A 23550-nucleotide genomic window follows, 5' to 3' on the forward strand; every position below is an offset into this window, starting at 1 on the left:
CCCACCGTAGTGGTCCCTATTTTTCTACTTACATTTTTACGTGCTTTCGAACTGCTAGGTTGGCAGAAGCTGGGACGAGTAACAGGCGCTCACTCTGCTACGCGGCACTCGGGATTCGACCCGCCAAACTGCCGACCTTCTGATCGACAAGCTCAGGGTCCTAACCCACTGAGCCACCGCGTCCCTTTTGTAAGCGGTGGTGGGATTCAAATATGTGAACAGCCGGTTCTCTGTGCGGATGCTGCTTCTGGAAGTCCGTTCTGGGCCTGAGCAACAAAAAAATTGCTACCGGTTCTGCCGACGTGGTGCGAACCGGCTGAATCCCACCACAGGTTGTAAGTCACGACAGTCATGAAGCGGGTCATCACATGACTGACCCAGTTTTATGAGCTGTTAAGTGGATCCAGGCTTCCCCCATTGACTTTGCTTGTCAGAGGGTCGCAAAAGGGGATCACACGACCCCGGGACACTGTGACCGCCATAACTACATGCCAAGCGTCTGAATTTTGATCACGTGACCACGGGAACGCTGCAATGGTGTGAACAATTCTCATAAGTCGTTTTTTGCAGTGCTGTTAGTACGTTCGACTGCCTGTAATCTAGCCAAGACAAGGAACTCTGCTATGATTGGGTGGCTTAAATGTGAGAGGAGTCCAAATTCACCCAATGAGCTTCCACGGTGAAGGTAGACTTAACCTTGGGCCTTCCCAGTCTTCTCCAGCCTACAACCCCACAACCGTTTCTCACTAGCAGGCTGGCTGATAAGCTGATATGGAACATAATTGGAACTGTTTTGAAGGCGAGACTTGCATTTTTTTTTTTACTATTTTACTATTTTAAGGGAAAGCCATCCAAATTCTAACACTATCGCATAAACGTGTTCACGCTGAGATCTCCATCTAGAGCGGGGATGGGGAACGATGGCCCTTTTATGACTTGTGGACTTCAACTCCCAGAATTCCTAAATCTGGAAGGGACCTTGGAGGTCATCTAGTCCAACCCCCCTGCTCAAGCAGGAAACCTTATACTATTTCAGACAAATGGCTGTCCAGTCTTTTCTTAAAAGCCTCCAGTGACGGAGCAGCCACAACTTCTTGAGGAATTCATTTTACTGATTAACAATTCTTACTGTCAGGAAGTTTCTCCTTAGTTCTAGGCTGCTTCTCTCCTTGATTGGTTTCCATCCGTTGATTCTTGTTTTTTGCCTTCAGGCGCTTTGGAGAATAGGTTGACCTAGGTCAGAGGTCTTCAAACTTGGCCCTTTTATGACTTGTGGACTTCAACTCCCAGAGTTCCTCAGCCAGACAAGCTGGCTGAGGAATTCTGGGAATTGAAGTCCACAAGTCATAAAGGGGGCCATCGTTCCCCACCTCTGAGCTAGAGGCAAGTTGGGAGTTTCTGAGTGTACCTCAGGCCATGACTAGGGGGCCTTTCGCCCAGGTTCGCCTGGTGCGCCAGTTGCGGCCCTATCTGGACCGGGATGCCCTGTGTACGGTCACTCATGCACTCGTGACCTCTCGCCTGGACTACTGCAATGCTCTTTACATGGGGCTTCCCTTGAAGACCACTCGGAGGCTCCAACTGGTACAGAATGCGGCCGCGAGAGTTGTCTTGGGAGTCTCCCGGTACTCCCATGTTACACCTTTGCTCCGCGAGCTACATTGGTTACCAGTTGTCTTCCGGGTGAGGTTCAAGGTTTTGGTTATGATCTTTAAGTCCTTACATGGCATGGGTCCGGGGTACCTCGAGGACCACCTGCTGCCGGCGTCAACTCCCCTCCGCCCTGTGCGTGCCCACAGAGAGGGCCTCCTCAGGGTGCCTCCAGTCAGGGAATGTCGACTGGTGGCCCCCAGGGGGAGGGCCTTCTCTGTGGGCGCTCCGGCGTTATGGAACCAACTGCCGGTCGAGCTCCGGATGGCACCGGACCTTCGCTCCTTCCGACGCGGTCTGAAGACCCACTTATTTGAACTAGCTGGTCTGGCCTGATGGGGTTCATTGGGTTATTTAATGGGTTTTTTTATTGTTTTTATTGTTATTGTAATTTTTAATTGGGCATTTGTTTAATCTCTTTTTAATTTTTGTACTGTTATTTATATATGCCCTGTTAACCGCCCTGAGTCCCCCGGGAGAAGGGCGGTATACAAATTGAATAAACTGAAACTGAATAAACTGAAACTACCTTCTTAATGACCTCTGCTTTCTTTTCTTCCACAGGTAAATGTTGAAGACACCATCGAAATGCTACCCAAGTCCCGGCGAGCGCTCACTATTCAGGAAATTGCCGCCCTCGCTCGATCTTCCTTGCATGGTAAGATGTAGACGATGTCAGCCATATTCTCACCATCGTGTGAGTTTTCACCTTAGCAATAGCTTCAGAGGTGGGCATTATTTAGGGTTGTGTGCAAGTCCAAGAAATGTGGACTGAGCAAATCTGGCCAAGATTTCCTGCCTGAGCAGGGGGTTGGACTAAATGACCTCCAAGGTCCCTTCCAACATTGTTGTTGTTGTTGTTATTGTTGTTGTTGTTGTTGTTGTTGTTGTTGTTGTTATTATTATTATTATTATTATTATTATTATTATTATTATTATTATTATTATTTGATTGAAGGGTAAGTGAAGTAGCCAGCCAAAAGGATGTAGAACCCAATCTGGATTTTTTTAAAAGAGGCTTCAGCTTTGCCATGGTGTGGCTACGCCTAGACAAATCTCAGATTCAATCTGAATATTGGTTTATTTTATTAGTAAAAGGTGCAGTTCCCGACTTGCAGCCAGAACTGAGCCTAAAAATTCTGTTGCAAAGTGAGACAGTCGCTAATTGGATTTTGCCCCATTTTACATGGCACGGTTGTTAAACGAATCACACTGCAGTTGGTAAGTGAATCTGGCTCCCCCACGGACTTTGCTTGTCAGAAGGTCGCGGAAGGTGGATCACATGACCCCGGGATACTGCGACCGTCATAAATATGAGTCAGTTGCCAAGCATCTGAATTTTGATCATGTGACCCTGAGGATGTTGCAAGGATCGTAAGTGTGAAAAAACGATCATAACTCTTTTTTTCCAGTGCTGTTGTATTTTCGAACGGTCGCTAAATGAACTGTTGTAAGTGGAGGACTAACTGCATTGGTTTATTTTATCACTGTGCAATGAAAAGGGTATTCACAGTCCAATCTGGCGTTAGGCTCTGTCTTGGCATATTAGACTCCAATTAAGCATACTGAGGTTGGAAATATCATTTTAACACAATTTATTATTGGAAACATTTCAATCAAAAGGATTCGCTCTCTGCAGCAGAGAGAAAATTGGGAGCAAAGGGATCGTGTTTGCTTTTTGCACAACAAAGGAAGTTCAAAGAAAAAATTGATTGGCAAAGAAGAACATATAAAAGATACATAGTGATTTAACAAATTAACTTTTACAAATATAAGCGAAATATAAACTGATCAGAGAAGATGTTATAGGTAGATGTCGAAAGATAGATAAGCACTATAACGCATGAAATATGAAAACATCGGGATGGTGCATCTAAATGGAAAACCTGGATATTTAGATGATTAATATTGAGCAAATTATGACTGATAAGAATTGTCTGAATATTAAGGGGAAATTAAGTTTAAATAAGAACTATGAGAATAGGATATATGGTGCACTAAGATGATTTTTTAGAAAAATAACGCAAGTTGATAAGAAAAAAATGTCATATATGGACATTATTATTTGTACAAACATGAAAAAAATGTTTATATTTAACCATTTATGCATTGAAAATATTTGTTTAAGGTTGAAGGAGAATATTATTGGGAGAAGGGAAGATCAAAGAAATACACTATTAATTAATATACTAATTATGGAATTACAAAAATTATTATTGACTCTTAATTAACTACTATTGTGTTTTTCCCCCAAAATATATGAACCAAGACAACACACTGTACACTAGGCACTGAGGATTGTTACTGTAAAAAAATCAATAAAACGTTTCTAAAAAAAGAAAAAAAGAACGTATCTTGCCCCATTACCTTAGGGAAATAAGGCATCCAGTAATAGGTAGGCATAAGAATTGGAATGAACATTGTATGTTGAAATAGGGAAAAAAAAGAAGTTAGTGTGGGAAGAAACCGCACGAGTCCCATAGACTCGTTGTAAAAAGATGCAGTTGCCTTCAGGTGAAACAGTTAGCGCATACAAAACAATACAAGTATAATGATGATGATGATGATGATGATGATGATGATGATGATGATGATGTTGGAAGGGACCTTGGAGGTCATCTAGTCCAACCCCCTGCTCAGGCAGGAAACCCTATACCATTTCAGACAAATGGCTGTCCAGTCTCTTCTTAAAAACTTCCGGTGTTGGAGCATTCACCGCTTCTGGAGGCAGGTTGTTCCACTGGTTAATTGTTCTAGCTATCAGGATGTTTCTCCTTAGTTCTAGGTTGCTTCTCTCCTTGACTAGTTTCCATCCATTGCTTCTTGTCCTGCTTTCAGGTGCTTTGAAGAATAGCTTGACCCCCTCTTCTTTGTGGCAGCCCCTCAGATATTGGAACACTACTATCATGTCACCCGTTCCTCCTTTTCTTTCTTTTTCTCTGTTTAGCAAAGTGACCTGACTTTCTCCGTGACCACACACTCCATCTGCCTCTTCTGGGGATGAGAATTGTGATTGTGTCTTTCGGCAGACAGGCCTGGCCTGGCCTTCACAGCAGGTCGCTTCTGCAGAGCGTCTCGCTCTGTGTTATAATAATAATAATAATAATAATAATAATAATAATAATAATAATAATAATAATAATAATAATAATAATAATAATAATAATAATAATAATAATAATATAATGTTGGAAGGGACCTTGGAGGTCATCTAGTCCAACCCCCTGCTCAGGCAGGAAACCCTATACCATTTCAGACAAAGGGCTGGCCAGTCTCTTCTTAAAAACTTCCAGTGTTGGAGCATTCACAGCTTCTGGAGGCAGGTTGTTCCACTGGTTAATTGTTCTAACTCTCAGGAAATTCCTCCTTAGTTCTAGGTTGCTTCTCTCCTTGGTTAGTTTCCATCCGTTGCTTCTTGTCCTGCCTTTGGGCGCTTTGGAGAATAGCTTGACTCCCTCTTCTTTGGGGCAGCCCCTGAGATATTGGAAGACTGCTATCATGTCCCCCCGCTAGTCCTTGTCCTCGTTAAACTAGACATGTCCAATTCCAGCAACTGTTCCTTATATGTTCCTAATATGGTAGTCCTCGACTTACAACAGTTTATTCAGGGACCATTCGGAGTTACAACGGCCCTGAAAAAAGGGGCTTGGGACCGTTTTTTATACTTAATGCGGCATCCCCAGGGTCACGTGATCAAAATTCAGATGCTTGGAAACTGGTCCATATTTATAACAGTTGCCATGTCCGGGGTTCATGCGATCCGCTTTTGCAAATTTCTGACAAGCCAAGTCAATGCACTTAACAACTGTGTTGTTGATTTGGGTTTTAAAATTTTCTCACTTTATTGCTTTATTGTATTCTTACTTTATTGCTCTGTACACCGCCCTGAGTCCTCCGGGAGAAGGGCGGTATATAAAACAAACAAATAAATAACAATAAATAAATAAATAACTTAACGACTGCGATGATTCCCTTAACAACGGTGGCAAGAAAGGTCGTAAAATGGGGCAAAACTCACTTAACGAGTGTCTCGCTGAAGAACATAAGTTTGGGGGCTCAACTGTGGTCGTAAGTCGAGCACTACCTGTAATAACGGGGCCCACATGGCTTGGCCCTCAGAAGGAGAGCTAATTTAGCGTTGTGATTGACGGACGGGAAACCATGAGTCTTATTTAGTTTTGCCTTAGGCACGAAGCCAGTTGGAAGACTTTGGGCCACTCCCTCCCTCTCTGAGCCTTAGAAAGAAGACCTCAAGGGCAAGCGACTTCTGAAAATCTTGCTAAGAAAACTGAATCTATTTGTCCATAAAGCTGCCAAGAATGAAGGCTGACTCGGATAGCAAAATGAAGAGGACACTCAAAAAGGGCACTGGAAAATATTCTGGAATAGAATAGAATAGAGTAGAATAGAATAGAATAGGATAGAATAGAATAGAATAGAATAGAATAGAATAGAATAGAATAGAATAGAATAGAATAGAATAGAATAGAATAGAATAGGATAGAATAGAATAGAATAGAATAGAATAGAATAGAATAGAATAGAATAGAATAGAATAGAATAGAATAGAATAGAATGGAATGGAATGGAATGGAATGGAATGGAATGGAATGGAATGGAATGGAATGGAATAGAATAGAATAGAATAGAATATTAGGATAGAATAGAATAGAATAGAATAGAATAGAATAGAATAGAATAGAATAGAATAGAATAGAATAGGATAGGATAGGATAGGATAGGATAGGATAGGATAGGATAGGATAGGATAGGATAGGATAGGATAGGATAGGATAGGATAGGATAGGATAGAATAGAGTAGAGTAGAGTAGAGTAGAGTAGAGTAGAGCATAGAGTAGAGTAGGATAGGATAGGATAGGATAGGCAGATAGGAATAGAATAGAATAGAATAGAATAGAATAGAATAGAATAGAATAGAATAGAATAGAATAGAATAGAATAGAATAGAATAGAATAGAATAGTCACTATTTTTTTATTTTTTAATTCCATTTATATCCCGCCCTTCTCCGAAGACTCAGGGCGGCTTACAAGTTTAGCAGTAGCCTTCATTCTATGTATATGCCTGCTTGTTAGGGCTTTCACACACACACCCCAAGCGGCATTATTACAAAGTCAGCTTAATTGCCCCCAACAATCTGGGTCCTCATTTTACCTACCTGGGAAGGATGGAAGGCTGAGTCAACCTTGAGCCTGGTGGGATGCGAACCTGCACTAATTGCAGGCAGCTGGTGTTACTTAAGGAGGCATTAGCCCACTGCTCCACCAAGAATAGAATAGAATAGAATAGAATAGAATCTGGAAGGGACCTTGGAGGTCTTCTAGTCCAGCCCCCTCCTCAAGCAGGAGACCCTATACCATTTCAGACAAGTGACCATCCAGTCTCTTCTTAAAGACCTCCAGTGATGAAGCACCCATGATTTCTGAAGGCAAGCTGTTCCACTGGTTAATTGTCCTCTGTCAGGAACTTTCTCCTTAATTCCAGGTTGCTTCTCTCTTTGTTCAGTTTCCAACCTTTGTTTCTTGTCCTGCCCTCTGATGCTCCGGAGAATAATATGACCCCCTCTTTGTGGCAGCCTCTCAAATACTGGAACACTGCTATAATCTCTCCCCTATTTCTTCTTTTCTTTAGACTAGCCAAACCCCAAGTCCTGCAGCCATTCTTCATTTGTTTTAATCTTCAGGCCTTTGATCATTTTAGTTGCTCTTCTCTGAACTTTTTCCAAAGTCTCAACATCTGTTTTGTGGTATGATGACCAAAATTGGTTGCAGATTTGGAGAACATCATATTTGGCCTTAGAAACAGGGTGTGTGGACTTCCGGTTTGCCAAGTCAGTTGTCATGGACGTCTGGAGGATGGCTCTTGTCTTCCACGTCCAGATTCGCATCGCTGGGGGGTCCTAAAAGGACCGAAGAGTCGCCCTGGAGGGGTGACCAGACAGAAGGGGCTTTTGCAGAAATGCAGGGAAGCCGCAACCCCCCCCCCCTGTTAGTGCCTGCATTCCCTTTGTACTGGCGGATGAAAGACTGGCCATAGGAATATGGCCAGTTACTAGGCTGCAGACAGCCGAAGTCAAACTGACCATCAGGCAACATTAAAGCAGCGTGGAAGAGACGGGGGTAAGATTCCTCTCTTATACATTAATCTTCTTCTTTTCACCTAAATAAGCTGCTTTCCCCCCTGTAGAGAGGGAGGGGGAAATTAAACCCTCCCTTCAAATAAGCGGCGAGCAAGCCCAGGGGTGGTTTTTTTAAAAAAAAAAAGTTGAAGAAAGAAATGGACTACAAGAAAAGAATTTCCAAAGTACTTGGGGGACACCCAGTGGCTAAACTTAAAATTGCAATCTGACTTTCTCTTTAAAAAAAACCACCAAGAAAATATTTAAGAAAAATAAAATAAGAGTAACCTTGAACACCAGATGTGAAACTTCACTATGGAAGAGTTTCAAAAACAAATCCATGTTATGTGGGAAATATCTTACCAAACTTCCTTTCTGCAGCTGGCGATGAAATAAGAGCTTTTGGAAAAGAATTAGAAAGCATCTCGATGAAACAAACTCAAACTCAAACTGTGACTATAACTAATATTTTATTGGGACAGAACTTAACAGAAGAAATTGAACAATTACTGTAAATACATTGGCAGAAGAATTAAATATTCAACAAATGCAGGCTTTTGAAGATTGTAATGGAGAACAGATGGGAAAAACTTTACTTAGACCAGGACAATTATATCAAGAGGTGAAAATAATGAGAAGATTTGGTGCTGTTAGCAGACTCTTCAATCCTTCAAAAGTGGAGACTGGAGGACCACTTCAATATGATATAGCAACACAAGAATGCTTTGATGACCCTGAGGCAAAGAAGTGAAAAATGATATGGCAAAGGAAGAAAGCAAGAATAAGATTGAAGAAATCTGAACATTTTTAAGAAGCCTGAAATAGCTAATACCAAAATAGACAGGATTGTATTGGGATTACGAGAGATTGTTTTGATAAGTAGGCAAAAATACTGACTAACTCAAAAAATAAAAATAAAATAAAATACAGATGTATGAATACTAACATTGAAATATTGAGTTCTTTAAATGATATGAGTTAAGATGTATATATATTAAAAATGATAGAATGTAACTAATATACTTGGATGTAGAGACAGGAGAGGATGTATTAAATGTTGAAATGGAAGAAATTTTGGTTAATTTTTAATATGTGGAAACTATAAATAAGAAACAAGAATATTATATTGTCCTCCTCTTCTTTCTCCTCCTTGCAATTGGTATTTTTATTACTATTCTAAATATTGTATGACTGATATGGATATAGAAATGAGATAAATAAGAACTGGATTACATTACTAGGTATTGGAGAAAATTGTGTAAAGGAGGTTATTTAGCAATATGAAAATGAGAAATCTTAAACGTTTAATTTCAATATCAATGTAAAATTAAAGCTAGAAAAATATATAAGGTGTTTGATGTTTTAAAGACGGAATGTTAAAATATAAAATATACTAAAATATTGATAAATATTAAAAAAAACTATTAAATGACTGATGGATAGCAATGAGAAGTATGTTAATTTAGATAAGAGATAGTATGTATTAAAGGAAAAGAGAGAGAGGAAGTATTGGTTACAATAACTTGGGAGATTTGTAATAATATGTATTTGTCTGAAATGGAATTATTGTAACCCGGACACCACGTTGCTTTTCAAAGATATTATTGTAATATTGGAAAACTAATAAAAAAGGAAAAAAAAAGAAACAGGGTGTGTGTGTGGGGGGGTGGGCTTGTGTGGCTCAAAAAGTCCAAATAGATGATAAAGCTTTTGCATTGTATTGTACCATTGTGTTTATTTGTAGCAATTTAAAGTTTTAAGTAGGTATATGTATTTGTTTCAGCCTGCTGTTGTTACTTTTACTGCAGTCTTTTGAAGATCTCTCCCTATGCCTCTAAAGCAGTATTTTTCAATTTTGGCAACTGGAAGATTTGTGGGCTTCAACTCTCAGAATTCTCCAGCAAATATGAAGTTTGGGAGTTGAAGTTCACCCATCTTCCAGTGGCCAAGATTGAAAAAAAAAACCAGTGCTCTAAGACAGGGCTTTTCAACCTTTTAGGATATGGCAACATCCGAGTACCACCAGTCACCTAGCAAGGTGTCAAAAACTTGATGACCAAAAAAAAAAAAAAGGAAAAAAAGTGATGAAGTACAGCTAGTCCTCGACTTACAACACTTCACTTAGTGACTGTTCAAAGTTACAATGGCACTGAAAAAAGTGCCCCCCAAGCCACAGCCGAGCAAGACACCTGCCTGCCCGCCCAGTGGCGCTCTTCCTCCTGTCTGAGGTTTTCATTGTTGTGAGCATTTCTGTTGAGGATTGGCAGTGGGGGTGGGGTGGGGGTGTGTTTGGTTTTTATTTCCCCCCATCTGCTGGGTGGTTGCAGCAGGTTTTGGTCACCTCACATGACCCTGGGACACTGTGACCATCATAAATATGAATCAGTTGCCAAGCATCTGAATGTAAATCATAAGACCCTGGAGATGCTGCAACGTTCCAGCTGATCGGCGCTTCTTCTGGGCTCAGCAGAAGCGCCAGGATCAGCGCCGAGCTCCAGCTGGAGCCTGGCGCTTCGGCTGAGCCCTGACAACCCTGCAGCTCCAGCCATCTCTCTCTCAGGCTTGTGCGGTGCTGCCACTGGTCCAGCTTATTCTCCTCCCCCTCTACCACTTTTCTAGGATGGTCGCGTACCACCTGCCAGGTGCCAATGTACCACAGGTGGTACTCGTACCACTGGTTGAAAAGCCCTGCTCTAAGACCTGTTTCTCCACAGCCTAATAAATTAAGCAGCTTTTCTCCTTTCCAGCAAATGTTCTCTGCCCACACACTGCAAATAAGAAAACGTTAAAAATATGAATGCATGCAGAAACAAGGGATATTTTAATCAACAAAGGTCATGTCGGTTGTACAGAAGGGACGAAGGAAGTCCAAAACAAGCCACGAGTCAGAGATTTTGCTCTTTTAGAAGAGCAAATGTTTTAAGTAGCAAATGTTCCTAAGAACGCTAAATTCAGTATGTATCAAAACTTCAAGTTCCTTAATTCAGTTGTTGCCAGGATCCTTCAACAGGTTGGGGAGAGTCCCGAAAGTGGAAAGAGACCGTCTCAGCGAACTGAGGGCATCTCCAGCTAACTCTGACTGTTCGGTTGCAGGTATTTCCCAGGTGGTGAAGGACCATGTGACCAAGCCCACCGCTATGGCGCAAGGCAGGGTGGCCCACCTGATCGAGTGGAAGGGATGGTGCAAACCGATCGATTCTCCTGCAACCTTGGAAAGCACTTTCAACTCTTACTCGGATCTCAGTGAAGGAGAGCAGGAGGCCAGGTTTGCTGCAGGTGGGACTGCGAGGGAGGGGAAAACAGGTGGGGGGGCAGGAGCTCTCTCAGGAGGTGCCTTAGGCTAGATCAGTGTTTCTCAATTAAGATGTGTGGACTTCAACTCCCAGAATTCCACCGCCAACATGCGTGGACTTCAGTTCTCAGAATTCCAGTCAGCATCTGTGGACTTCAGCTCCCAGAATTCCACACCAGCATCTGTGGACTTCAGCTCCCAGAATTCCACACCAGCATGTGTGTAGTTCAGTTCCCAGAATTCCACAGCCAACATGCGTAGACTTTAACTCCCAGAATTCCACAGCCAGCATGTGTGGACTTCAGTTCTCAGAATTCCAGTCAGCATCTGTGGACTTCAGCTCCCAGAATTCCACAGCCAGCATATATGGATTTCAATTCCCAGAATGCCACAGCCAACATGTTAGTTGGGGAATTCTGGGAGTTGAAGTCCACTCATCTCCATATTGTCATTGTTGAGAAACACTGGTCTAACCAAGGGTAGGCAACCTCGGCTCTTTTATGAGTCATAAAAGAGCCGAGGTTGCCTACCCCTGGTCTAGTCTATGCCAGAAATCTAATGCCAGATCTGAGTTGCACGAGCCAAGGTTGATACTGTCTGGAAGAAAAGAGTTCTTTCTCTCTTTCTTTTCTCCCATCTAGCACTTTGTGTTGGTTTTGCACCAAATCTCGGCACCCATACTTTCCTGGGGTTTGAGGAGAAGGGTTCACACATGCCCAGCTGCCTATTTTCCTGGGTACTTAGTAAACAATATTTAGTCACTGGTTTATGGTGCTTTTGGGGAAAAGACCCATCTCTACTAAGCAGCTGCCCAGTAGTGGGAGGCAGATGGTGTGATTCACAGACAACATGGGTTGTGTTCACCTTGGCATTCTTACTCATGGTTAAGTTAACCATTCCTTATTCAATTAAGCCAATTTTCTTGTATGCTCACGGGATCTATTACTAAACTAGTGAATCTGCAGCTATTGAACTTGTAATGTATTGGCCTTATCTGTTTAGTTCACTTGCTTAATGTCTGACTGCTTGCTTTATGTCTGACCTACTTTCTGTGTGTGTGTGTGTGTGTGTGTGTGCTGTAAAGGTTGCTGAAAGCCAGACTTGCTGTCTCCAGGCTGATAATTAGGTTTGGGGCGGGAAACTGCTACTTTAAACCTATTGGTCGCCGCCTAGAGGCCAACCGTATAAATAGCTGCGCAGCAGCCAGTAGATTGCTTCTGTTCTGTTCTGAGTTAGAATAAACTTGTTGCTGTTTGAACACTTCGTCTGGCTTAATGCCTTCAAGCACTGAATATAGATCATGGAACCCTCTCAGCCTTCAGATCTTCTGGAGAAGTTCAGGAGGCCATTTGATGACAGCCCCAGAAGGGATGCATCCATTTTTAGGGGTCTTTTGGTGAGAGTTTTAAAGGCGGAAATGGACATGGCAACCCACTAAGGAGCAATTTGGCTGCAATCGCCACCCTTAAAACCTTCCCTTCAGCCCCTCCAGATGGTATAAAACCGTACTTCAGAAATACACCTATTATGGTGCCTGGTTTTTTTGTGGTGGGGTGGGGTGGATGTAGCCTCACTGAGGCTCACATATGCTTTGTAAATTGCTCACCTTTGCTTGACAAAATTGGCTGGTGCCGAGGGACCGAGCTAGAAGCAAAACCAAAGGAGAAATGAATTCCAGGCTGGTGTTTGGAGGTCAGCGTCATGATTGTTTAATTGGATTTTGTCTGGATATTTTATAAATGTTCCCCGCTGCTCATTTGCTACCTTAATCAGATCCTAGTAGAAGTAAGTGCAGGGAGTGAGTTCATTAAAACTTAATTAGTTCATTAAGACTGATTCCTAGCTACGGCTTGTTTCTGAGTGGTTCTGACGAATAACAGGGGAACTTGCTTGCAAATAGAAATAAATATGCGTAGGAAAACCTTACATTAAAATCAAGGGAAAATCACCGACCCGGATGCTAGCGTTTCACACAAACAAAGCTGCTCACTTCCATTCAGACAACTCAGGGAAATTAACTTCTTGCTGGAACCCAGAGTTTTCCATTTTAGCCTGGCTGAAACCATGGTGCGTGCAACTTCATTAACGTGCATCAGGGGTGGGGAACTATGGCTGTCATGCCTCCAGCATATAATTTGCATATATAGCAAAAATAGAACAATGGCCCTTTTATGACCTGTGGACTTCAGCTCCCAGAATTACTGAGCCAGCATGGGAATTCTGGGAGTTGAAGTCCACAAGTCATAAAGGGGGCCATAGTTCTCCACCTCTGCCTTACATGAATACTGGTTATGCTTGAGGACAAAGAGACTCATAGACCAGCATAAGTTCTAGGGGGGGGTACTAGATTAGAAACAGGTAGTTTGTACTATAATGTCCTTGTGATGCATTGTATTTGTTTTGTTGTCGTGATGTGTGTTTTGCTTTTTCTGTAAATTCCCCAATGGATGGGCTATTCCATGTCTCCGCCTCACCATGGGGCCAGATAAAATTGCGTCTGCATAAGAAGTAGTCCTGCTATAAATACTTCGAAACCTCCTCCCAGAGGGGAGCAAGAGAAACAGACCGTAAAGTGGGTGTGTAGGGTCTCTAACAATGCTTCGAGCCCTAGCGCTTACAAGCAGCATCCTGCATACTAGGAAGCAAGCTTCCTATGATCTTCTCGGCTGTCCTTACCACTGTCTGTGTGGACTTAACTTAACAGGCCCTTGCCTTTCCTATGGACAACCCTTTTGTTATAAAATCCTGTATCTAAGTACATTAGCCATAGGCTTAAATCTAGTTCACACCACCTACAAAGACAAGGGTGGGTTCCCACAACCCATTGAGAAATAAACCACTCAACAGTATTAGCTTAGTCTATAGGCCATCCAAGCCCATGTGGGTTTCCCCCCCATCTTTGGAGCTGAACAAACTGAACAAAAATGAGTGAGCTGCTCCATGATTATTATTTTTTTAAAAGCCCCCTCCCCAGATGCCCTGAGGAACCTTATTCACCCCATGGTGTGTTCACACGCTTCCTTTTCCCTCAATTCAAAATCTTGCTTCCAAGAATGAGCCTGTTTTACATTATTTTTAAGGCTCTCTTTGGAAGCCGCAGCTTGTCAACCAAACCCACATCGCAGTTAAAACGATGCTTGCCTTACTAAAAAACAACAACAACAACCCCTAAAACATCAACCAAGTTTTGGGCACCGGGCAAAGCTGTCACTTTCATCCTGGAGGTTTGTTTGGATTGTCTCCTCTGCTCTGGGCGACGTTGGAATGATTGGCACCCAGAGAGACGGAGCAATGTCACCAAGTGCCTGGAAAGATGTTTCTTCTCTTGAATCACCAAGGTTGTTTGTTTTTTTAAAAAACAAAATAGGTTGGTGCCTTTGGATATGTGGGGTGTGGGGACTCAGAGGTCCTATATTTTGGACCAGCTTTGTCCCTTTTCCTCTCTCTCTCTCTCTCTCTCTCTCTCTCTCTCTCTCTCTCTCTCTCTCTCTCTCTCTCTCTCTCTGTGTGTGTGTGTGTGCAAGCTGAACCTGACATGATAACAACATTCCAATATTTGAAGGGCTGCCCCAAAGAAGAAGGGGTCAAGCTATTCTCCAAAGCACCTGGAGGCAGGACAAGAAGCAATGGATGGGAACTAATGAAGGAGGGAACCAACTTAGAAATAAGGAGACATTTCTTGACAGAAGAATTAATCACTGGAATGACTTGCCTCCAGAGGTTGTGGGTGCTCCACCACTGGAGATTTTTTTAAGAAGAGATTGGACAGGCCAATTGTCTGAAATTTATTTTTATTTATTTATTTTATTTTATTTTATTAAACTTATATACCGCCCTTCTCCCGTAGGACTCAGGGCGGTTCACAAGGTTTTTTTAAAACAATGCAACAAGTTACAAAAATTAAAAACAATTAAAATAATTACACTAACCTTGAAATAAAAACCCAATCACAATTAAAAATACAATTAAAACCCCAGTTAATACCCTCAGTCTAGGCCAGAAAGCTCGAAGAGCCAGGTCTTCAGGTCCCGGCGGAATGAGTGAAGGTCAGGGGCAGTCCTAAGCTCTACAAATGGCATAGGCCGGGGGGGGGGTGTCTTCAAACCTGGCTGAGGAATTCTGGGAGTTGAAGTCCACAAGTCATAAAAGGGCCAGGTTTGAATACCCTTGGTATAGAGCAGGGGTAGGCAACCTTGGCTCTTTTATGACTCATGGACTTCAACTCCCAGAATTCCTGAGTCAGCTATGCTATAAAAGAGCCAAGGTTGCCTACCCTTGGTATAGAGCACAGGTCTGCAACCCGCGGCTCCCAGTCCTCTGACGTGCAGTCCAAAAAAAAAAGTGGGACTAAAAAAGTTCAACCAATCAATTCAAATATGCAGGGTAGGTGCATATCTCGCCTTGGCTCCACTCTTCAGTCAAACCCTGTTCTGCACATGCGCGCATGTACACGCATGTGCACACATTTTTGCGGCTCCCAGATTTTCCTTTTGTGAGGGAACTGGTTCCGAGTGGCTCTTTCACTGTTTCAGGTTGCTGATCCCTGGTATAGAGTCTCTTGCTTGAGAAGAGGGTTGGACTAGAAGACCTCCAAGGTCCCTCCCAGCTCTGTCGTTCTGTTATTCTGAAGAGGCTGGCTTGTCCTTATGTGGCCGAGCTTCACCAAGGCCAGCATCTGAGTCAGTTCAAAACTCAGGGAAAAAGCCAGTGAAGGATTTAAGTCTCTCCTTACTCTGCCCTCCTTAAGCTGAAGCAGGGGAGCGATGTTGCCTCCTCCGTTGAATCCAAAACCTTGGTCCTGGCAAGGCCTATGCAAGCGATTTCGGGGAGGAGAAATTCCGCTTTGTAAATAAAGGTTACCAGAGGTTATGGCCGTCGTCCAAGCTGTGCATAGGCTTTAATAGCTGAACTGTTTGCGTTTTGACAGCTTGTCAGCTGAGGGGAGAAGAGGACAGCCGTTCCATGGGATAAATAAGGACAGGATGGAGAAGGCAGATCCGACCCTTGGCCCAGGCTTTATGAGAGTCAGCCAGTGTTTCTGAGCCTCAGCAACTTTGAGCTATGTGGACTTCAGTTCCCAGAATTCCCCAGCCAGCTGGCTGGGGAATTCTGGGAGTTGAAGTCCACACAGCTTAAACTTGCTGAAGTTGAGACTGGGGTAGACCATCCCTTGAGGAAATCTCTCTCTCTTATTTGAAAGCAGTTCTGCTTCTTGCCTCTTAAAGACATGCTTGAATTGTGCTTGTTTATTTACTTGATTTTACTCAACCTTTATTTTTGTTTGTAAATAACTCAAGGCAGCAAACATGCCTAATACCCCCTCTCCACCTGTGAGGTGGGTTGAGCTAAGAGAAAATGACTGGCCCAAAGTCACCCAGCCAGCCTTCGTGCCTAAGGTGGGATTAGAACTCACCGTCTCCTGCTGATTGGTCCAAAGTCACCCAGCCAGCCTTTGTGCCTAAGGCGGGATTAGAACTCACCGTCTCCTGCTGATTGGTCCAAAGTCACCCAACCGGCCATCATGCCTAAGGCAGGACTAGAACTCATGGTCTCCTGCTTTCTAGCCTGATGCACTAACCATCATCACCAGGTCAGCCCAGGACTTTAACAAGCTGAACTTGGTTAGTTTAAACCTGGTCTAACACTTTATGCCTCAGCTAGTTATGCCAACCCAGCCCACATGTGAGATCATGGTCCGGTGCAAGGTTTCACAAACTTGACAATTTTAAGATGTGTGGATTTCAACTCTTCAATTTGCCAAGTTTTGAGAAGCACTGGGCTAGTCTGTTGTGGAAGGCCAGGTAATGCTTGCTGAGTAGTGCTTAAACATGTTTAACCCACTCAGTTTAAGCCCTAGTGGCTGAGCATACGCTGCATACTAAGTTTGGCAAATGTTAACCTTATTTGTTTGAATGATATGTGTGTGAATGTGCTGGCAAATCCTTGATCCTTTGTCTAGTCTACTCTCAGCGTATTGTGTTTTTCCAGAAAATCTTGCTGCAAGGTGGCGCTTGAAGGCAAAGTTCTCCCCTATATTTTGAAACCCAGGAGATTTACAACATAAAACATATTGTCAGTACAACATGATTTGTATTGTTTTATTGCTTTTATGTACATTTCTTCATCCTTGCTCGTTAGTTTTGATTGTGGTTGGACCAGGCTCCAGAAAAGGAGGTGTTATCAGTATAATTTGGGTTTCTTGTTTATTATGCCGTGGGCAGCAAGATTGCAAAACTCCAGACCACCACTAGAGGGAGCATAGAGTTAGTTTTAGGCAACGTCTCCTGCCACCTGTTGGTTACCTAGACCCCCTGTAAAGAATCAGAGAAACCCCATTGGCTGTTGCAAAGTTTCAACCAGCTTCATGGGACCAAGGCTTAGGAACAGCTCCTGGTGAAATATTTCCACTTCCATACCCTTGTTTTCCCCAAGTCACCTCAAACCAAGGTCCTTCCTGACAAACTCAGGTCATGTCGGTATTGCGGACAGACTATCTATCCAATCACAAGCCAGGACAGCACAAATTTATCTATCTTCAAGCTGTTCTGAGTCAGCTGCTCGATCAAGAGTCCTGGGGAAAGAGGGCGGGGGGAGGGCTCAAACCTTGCCAAATACAGACATTTGTTGTATTTTATTTTATTTTATTTTGTGCTTTGGGGGGCCTCTCCGCCTCTCTCTTCTGCTCCAACTTTTTTTCCTTCCCAGCCTGTCAAGTAGCAAATGAAGATTGATGCATAGAGCTGGTTCCCCAGTTACTCCCTTAATTAAAGGAGGCTAGTTTTTCAACTTGGTTATCCTTCATTTAACCGCCTGGTGGGGGGGGGGGAAGGAGCAATTCACTCATGGAGAGGGAGAGCAAACGGGAATGGGTGTCAGGCCAATTTTCAGCCGCCAGGAAACTTTGTAAAAAAGCGGTGGAAGGCTGAAGGGGGTGGTATCATCTCAGCAATGGTCAAGATGGGGGCTGAAGGCTCAAACACGTGAAGAACGGTTGCAGGAATTGGGTATGTCTAGCCTCGTGAAAAGGAGGACTAGGGCAGGGGTAGGCAACCCTGGCTCTTTTATGACTCGTGGACTTCAACTCCCAGAATTCCTGAGCCAGCATGGGGGAAACTTTGGCCCCCTTCATGACTGGTGGACTTCAACTCCCAGAATTCCTGAGCCAGCCACGCTGAGGGGGAAGGGAGAGGTTTCCAAGCTGAGCCATGCTGGCTCAGGAATTCTGGGAGTTGAAGTCCACCCGTCATAAAAGAGCCGAGGTTTGTCTACCTCTGGCACTAGGAGGACATGACAGCAGTCTTCCACTATCTATGGGGCTCCTACAAAGACAAGGGGCCAAACTATTTTTCAAAGCACCAAAAAGTAAGACGAGAAACAATGGATGGAAACTGATCAAGGAGAGAAGCAACTTAGAACTAAGCAGAAATTTCCTGACAGTGAGAAGAATTAACCTGTGGAACGGTTTGCCTTCAGAAGCAGTGGATGCTCCATCACTGGAGGTTTTTAAGAGACTAGACAGCCATTTGTCTGAAATGCTGTAGGGTTTCCTGCCTGAGCAAGGGGTTGGACTAGAAGACCTCCAAGGTCCCTTCCAATAGGGTTATTCTATCTATAACAACATCAGAGAGAAAGGGACAATTTTTTCCTTACCATTTTGTTATTCTTAGGGACACAATTGGAAGGGCTAAAAGATGGACTTCTCTCTGTCAAATTCACCTTATTACAAGTAGTCCTTGACTTACAACCATTCGTTTAGTGGCTGTTCAAAGTTACAATGGCCCCGAGAGAGTGACTCCTGACTGCTTTTCACACTTTCGACCGTTGCAGCATTCCCCAAGGTCACATGATCAAAATTCGGGGGTTGGCAAGTGGCTCCTATTTACGATGGTTGCAGCAGTTCGGGATCACTGGATCCCCTTTTGCGACTTTCTGAGCAGCCAAGTCCATGGTGAAGTCAGATTCACAACTGCAGTGATTCCCTTAACAATTGTGGCAACAAAGGTCGTAAAATGGAGCAAAAGTCATTTAACAACCGTCTTATTTAGCAATGGAAGTTTGGGGCTCAGTTGTTGTTGTAAGTCAAGGACTTACACTGGAGGCTTTTAAGAGATTGGACAGCCACTTGTCTGGAATGGTATAGGGCAGGGGTAGGAAACCTTGGCTCTTTTAGGACTTGTGGACTTCAACTCCCAGAATTCCTGAGACAGCCATGCTGAGGGGAAAGGGAGAGGTTTCCAAGCTGAGCTATGCTGGCTCAGGAATTCTGGGAGTTGAAGTCCACGAGTCATAAAAGAGCCAAGATCGCCTACCCATGGTATAGGGCCTCCTGCCTGAGCAGGGGGTCGGACTAAAAGACCTCCAAGGTCCCTTCCAACTCTGTTATTCCGTTACTATCTGTTTTTGGAATTAAATGGTGCGATATGAGTAATCCTCGACTTATGAGAGTTGTTTAATGACCAATCCAAGTTACAATGGAGCTTCAAATTCACTAGCCAGTGCAGATGTTCTAACAGCTTCCCCCACCCCCACCCCTACCATGGTTACCGGATCACATTTTGGGCACTTGGGAGCCAACTCACCCTTATGCCTGTTTGTAGCACCCTATGCTCACATGACCTCATTTTATGAAGTTTTTGCTGAAAACCGGCGTTCAATTCTGCTTTCCGACAAAAGCGACCCACAGCCAACCACAGGTTCGCTTAACAACCGTGGCGTTCGCTTATCCACTGCAACAGTTGCAACTTAACCACCATGGTGAAAAAAGCTTCTAAAATTCGGTCTGTCACTTGGGTGACCTGCTTAACAACTGTCAGGACTTTCAAACCCAATGAGCGGACTCCATTACGATTGGAAGTCTACGACTACTTACAGGTGCCTCCAACCTCTGCAAGACGTAAGGCCCCTATTTTTAACCTTTCCCCAAACCGCCTTCCTCCCCCCCCCCTTGCCTCCCAACGTCTGACTCGTGTCGAAAGAAAAATCTTCATCAGGGCCCAGTCCAAGCCGGGAATGAACAAAATGGAGGCTGCTTTAGAAAGTGGTTTATTGAAGAGAAGAGCCAGACAGAAAAGGGGCTTCGGGAAAACTGACCACATGTAGCTGAGAGTGCTGGGGTTTTTTTATACCTTCTTGAGCTTTTGTTTCCTGTTCCTGTTTGAGGCATTGTATTTCCTGTGCCATGTACTTTGACTTGAGTCTGAGTGTGCCCTTTTGGTATCGGTGGGTTAATCCTATTGTGTTTCCCAGTGCTTTTTTTGTAAAAGAAAAAGGTGCCGGAACTCACACATGTCATACAACCCGCCTTGCCTACCCTACAAGGTTCCATCCAGAAAAGGTGCCGGAACTCCGTTCTGAGCGTTCTATGAGAAAAAAAGCCCTGCGTGTTTCCTGTCCTTAGAATTTGGGGGGGGGGTGGTACGTAGATTTTAGGGGTCTTTGTCTTCCTAATTCCTTCAGTTTCCAGCTGGAAGGCTCAAACCTTCCTGAAAGGATTATTGAATTTGCATTTCTAATCGTTGGCCTCTGCTGAGTTATCTGCTTGGGGGGAGAGGGGCCCGGGCTGGTTTCTGTCCTTTTTTTTTATTATTATTATTATTATTATTATTATTATTATTATTATTATTATTATTATTATTATTATTATTATTATTATTATTATTATTATTATTATTATTATTATTATTATTATTATTATTATTATTATTATTATTATTATTATAAAAGAGCCTTGGTGGAGCAGTGGGCTAATGCCTCCTTAAGTAACACCAGCTGCCTGCAATTAGTGCAGGTTCGCATCCCACCAGGCTCAAGGTTGACTCAGCCTTCCATCCTTCCGAGGTAGGTAAAATGAGGACCCAGATTGTTGGGGGCAATTAAGCTGACTTTGTAATAATGCCGCTTGGGGTGTGTGTGTGTGAAAGCCCTAATAAGCAGGCATATACATAGAATGAAGGCTACTGCTAAGCTTGTAAGCCGCCCTGAGTCTTCGGAGAAGGGCGGGATATAAATGGAATTAAAATTAAATAAATAAATAAATAAATAAATAAATAAATAAATAAATAAATAAATAAATAAATTATTATTATTATTATTATTATTATTATTATTATTATTATTATTATTATTATTATTATTTATTCCTTTGGGGAAATATATTCTGCCTTTTTTAATATTTTCTGAAATATTTCTTTCTCTGGATTCTTCCCACACTTGACTCACTCCAAAGACGCTCTGGAGGCCACAAATGAGAGGGGGGGGAAATGCTCCCCAGCTCTTCCCTGGCCTGTTGCTTGCCCAGGAAATAATACTTTTGTTGTTGTTGTTAGCTGCGAAGTCGTGTCCGACCCATCGCGACCCCATGGACAACGTTCCTCCAGGCCTTCCTGTCCTCTACCATCTTCTGGAGTCCATTTAAGCTCATGCCTACTGCTTCAGTGACTCCATCCAGCCACCTCATTCTCTGTCGTCCCCTTCTTCTCTCACCCTCGACCTTTCAAATAATGCTTAACATTCCTCAAATTCCAGCTTTATCGTACTGGCCGGCATGGAGGCCCCTTGCTTGGAGAAGGTAAAACCGGCCTTAGGAGGAAAGGTTTTGCCTTCTGCACAGCAAAAAAAGTCTGCTCACTGTTTTTGCCTTCGTGGGAGAGGCTGTGGGAGAACCAACGTGTTTTCTCGCCTGGTTGGTTTATTTTATTTCTCCTGCCTTTTTGTTATTTTTACAACTAACTCAAGGTGGTGAAATGATCCAACACAGCTTCCTCCTTATATTTTCCTCACAATAACAATCCTAGGAGGTGAGTTGGGTTGAGAGGGAGAGATTGACCCTTCCTTCCTTCCTTCCTTAATTCCTTCCTTCCTTGAGCGACACTAAAATTCAGAATTACAGCAGAAAAATCTCCCAATAAATCACTCTGGATGTTTCAGCTGGGCCCCTCCACAGCTCAGCATGTTATCTGATTCAGCCTGAGACGGCCAGGCAGTTCAGGGCCCATGAGAAAAGCTGGAGCTGAAAACTCCCTCTCTTTCTCTCTCTTTCTCTCTCCCTCCCTCCCTCCCTTTCCCTCTCTCCCTCCCTCCTACCCCCTCCCTCTCCCTTTCTCTCTCTCTTTCCTTCTTCCTCCCTCCCTCCCTCCCTCCTTTTCCCTCTCTCTCTCTCCCTCCCTCCTACCCCCTCCCTCTCCCCCTTTCTCTGTCTCTCCCTTCCTCCCTCCCTCCCCCCTCTCCCTCCTTCCCCCTCCCTCTCCCCCTTTCTCTCTCTCTCCCTCTTCCTCCCTCCCTCCCTTTCCCTCTCTCTCTCCCTCCCTCCTACCCCCTCCCTCTCCCCCTTTCTCTCTCTCTCCCTCTTCCTCCCTCCCTCCCTCCCTTTCCCCCCCTCTCTCTCTCCCTCCCTCCCTCCCCCCTCTTTCTCTTCCTCCCTCCCTCTTCCTCCCTCTTTCCTCTCTCTCCCTCCCTCCCTCTTCCTCCCCCTTCCTCTCTCTCCCTCCCTCCCCCCTCTCTCTTCTTCTCCCTCTCCCTCCCCCCTTTCTCTCTCTCTCTCTCTCTCCACCCCCAGGCAGCTGCGAGTTCCAAATTAGCTGCCTGTGGCGTACCCCTATTTAAAGACAGGCTCAGCTGCCTAATGACAGGTCAAATCAATAGACACGTTAATGTGGCTCAATTGAAAGCCTCAGACCTTCCCAGCTTCTGCACAGGATGGGATGGGGGAGAAACCCCCAAGGAAATCCAGATCTGGACCACCACTAAATGGCAACAGTAGTATCAAAAAGCACCATCTTGTGGTTTCTATTGGAACATGAGTAACAGGCAACCATTTATATTTTCTATATATTTATATGTATCAAGAACCATAGACCTCTACAGAAACAATAACCACAGGTAATTAGCATTGAGATTTCCAAAGGGACTGGCCTTGAGTTATTCTAGGTTTAATTCTTTTATGTTCATAGATGAACATCGTAGTTGATGGAAAGGAGGACACCAGGTGATCCCACCTCTATTCTGTACTGTGAAAAAATGCTTTGGGGAATCGAGAAGGTTGATCCAACACCTATAACACATTAACAGAACCACAGCTTAAACAATTCATTTGTGAATGAAAGCAAATATACATGTCCCAGGGTAACGTGGTAGGATCCAATCCGGGTCAGTCACCAGGACCAAAGGTTTAGTCATTCAAGCTTTCAGACTCGTGCTGAAGCCATCCTCAGGGAACTTATCTGTACCAGAATTTGTGCTTTGGGCTATTCTATGCATAGTATTTATGTGGTGCCTGGTTGTGTGTAGCTTTTTGGTTGATTGGGGTGTTGAGGGCTGGTTATTGGCTGTTGTTTCGTTGTGCTGCCAAATCCTCAGTCCCTAAGTATCTGATAAGCTGGTGGTAAATCAGCACTCCTGTTGACTGTTATGTGGCCCCTTTCCCAGGCTTCAAAGGACCCAAATTGTTGGGGGAAATTAAGCTGACTTTGTAA

General features: G+C 43.7%; 1 protein-coding gene across 1 annotated transcript in view; it reads left to right on the top strand.

The window, feature by feature from the left end:
• FAM131A (family with sequence similarity 131 member A) overlaps positions 1–23550 on the top strand; it is a gene marked incomplete at both ends in the record, with an annotated part of 78954 nt that overhangs the window by 49065 nt on the left and 6339 nt on the right. The window contains 2 exons of the mRNA XM_081329979.1: positions 2215–2308; positions 10882–11064. Coding sequence (XP_081186105.1) covers positions 2215–2308; positions 10882–11064 — 277 coding nt within the window. The remainder of the gene's footprint in view (positions 1–2214; positions 2309–10881; positions 11065–23550) is intronic.

The sequence above is a fragment of the Vipera berus genome, assembly GCF_964194415.1.
Source record: "Vipera berus genome assembly, chromosome: 5".
NCBI lineage: Eukaryota > Metazoa > Chordata > Lepidosauria > Squamata > Viperidae > Vipera > Vipera berus.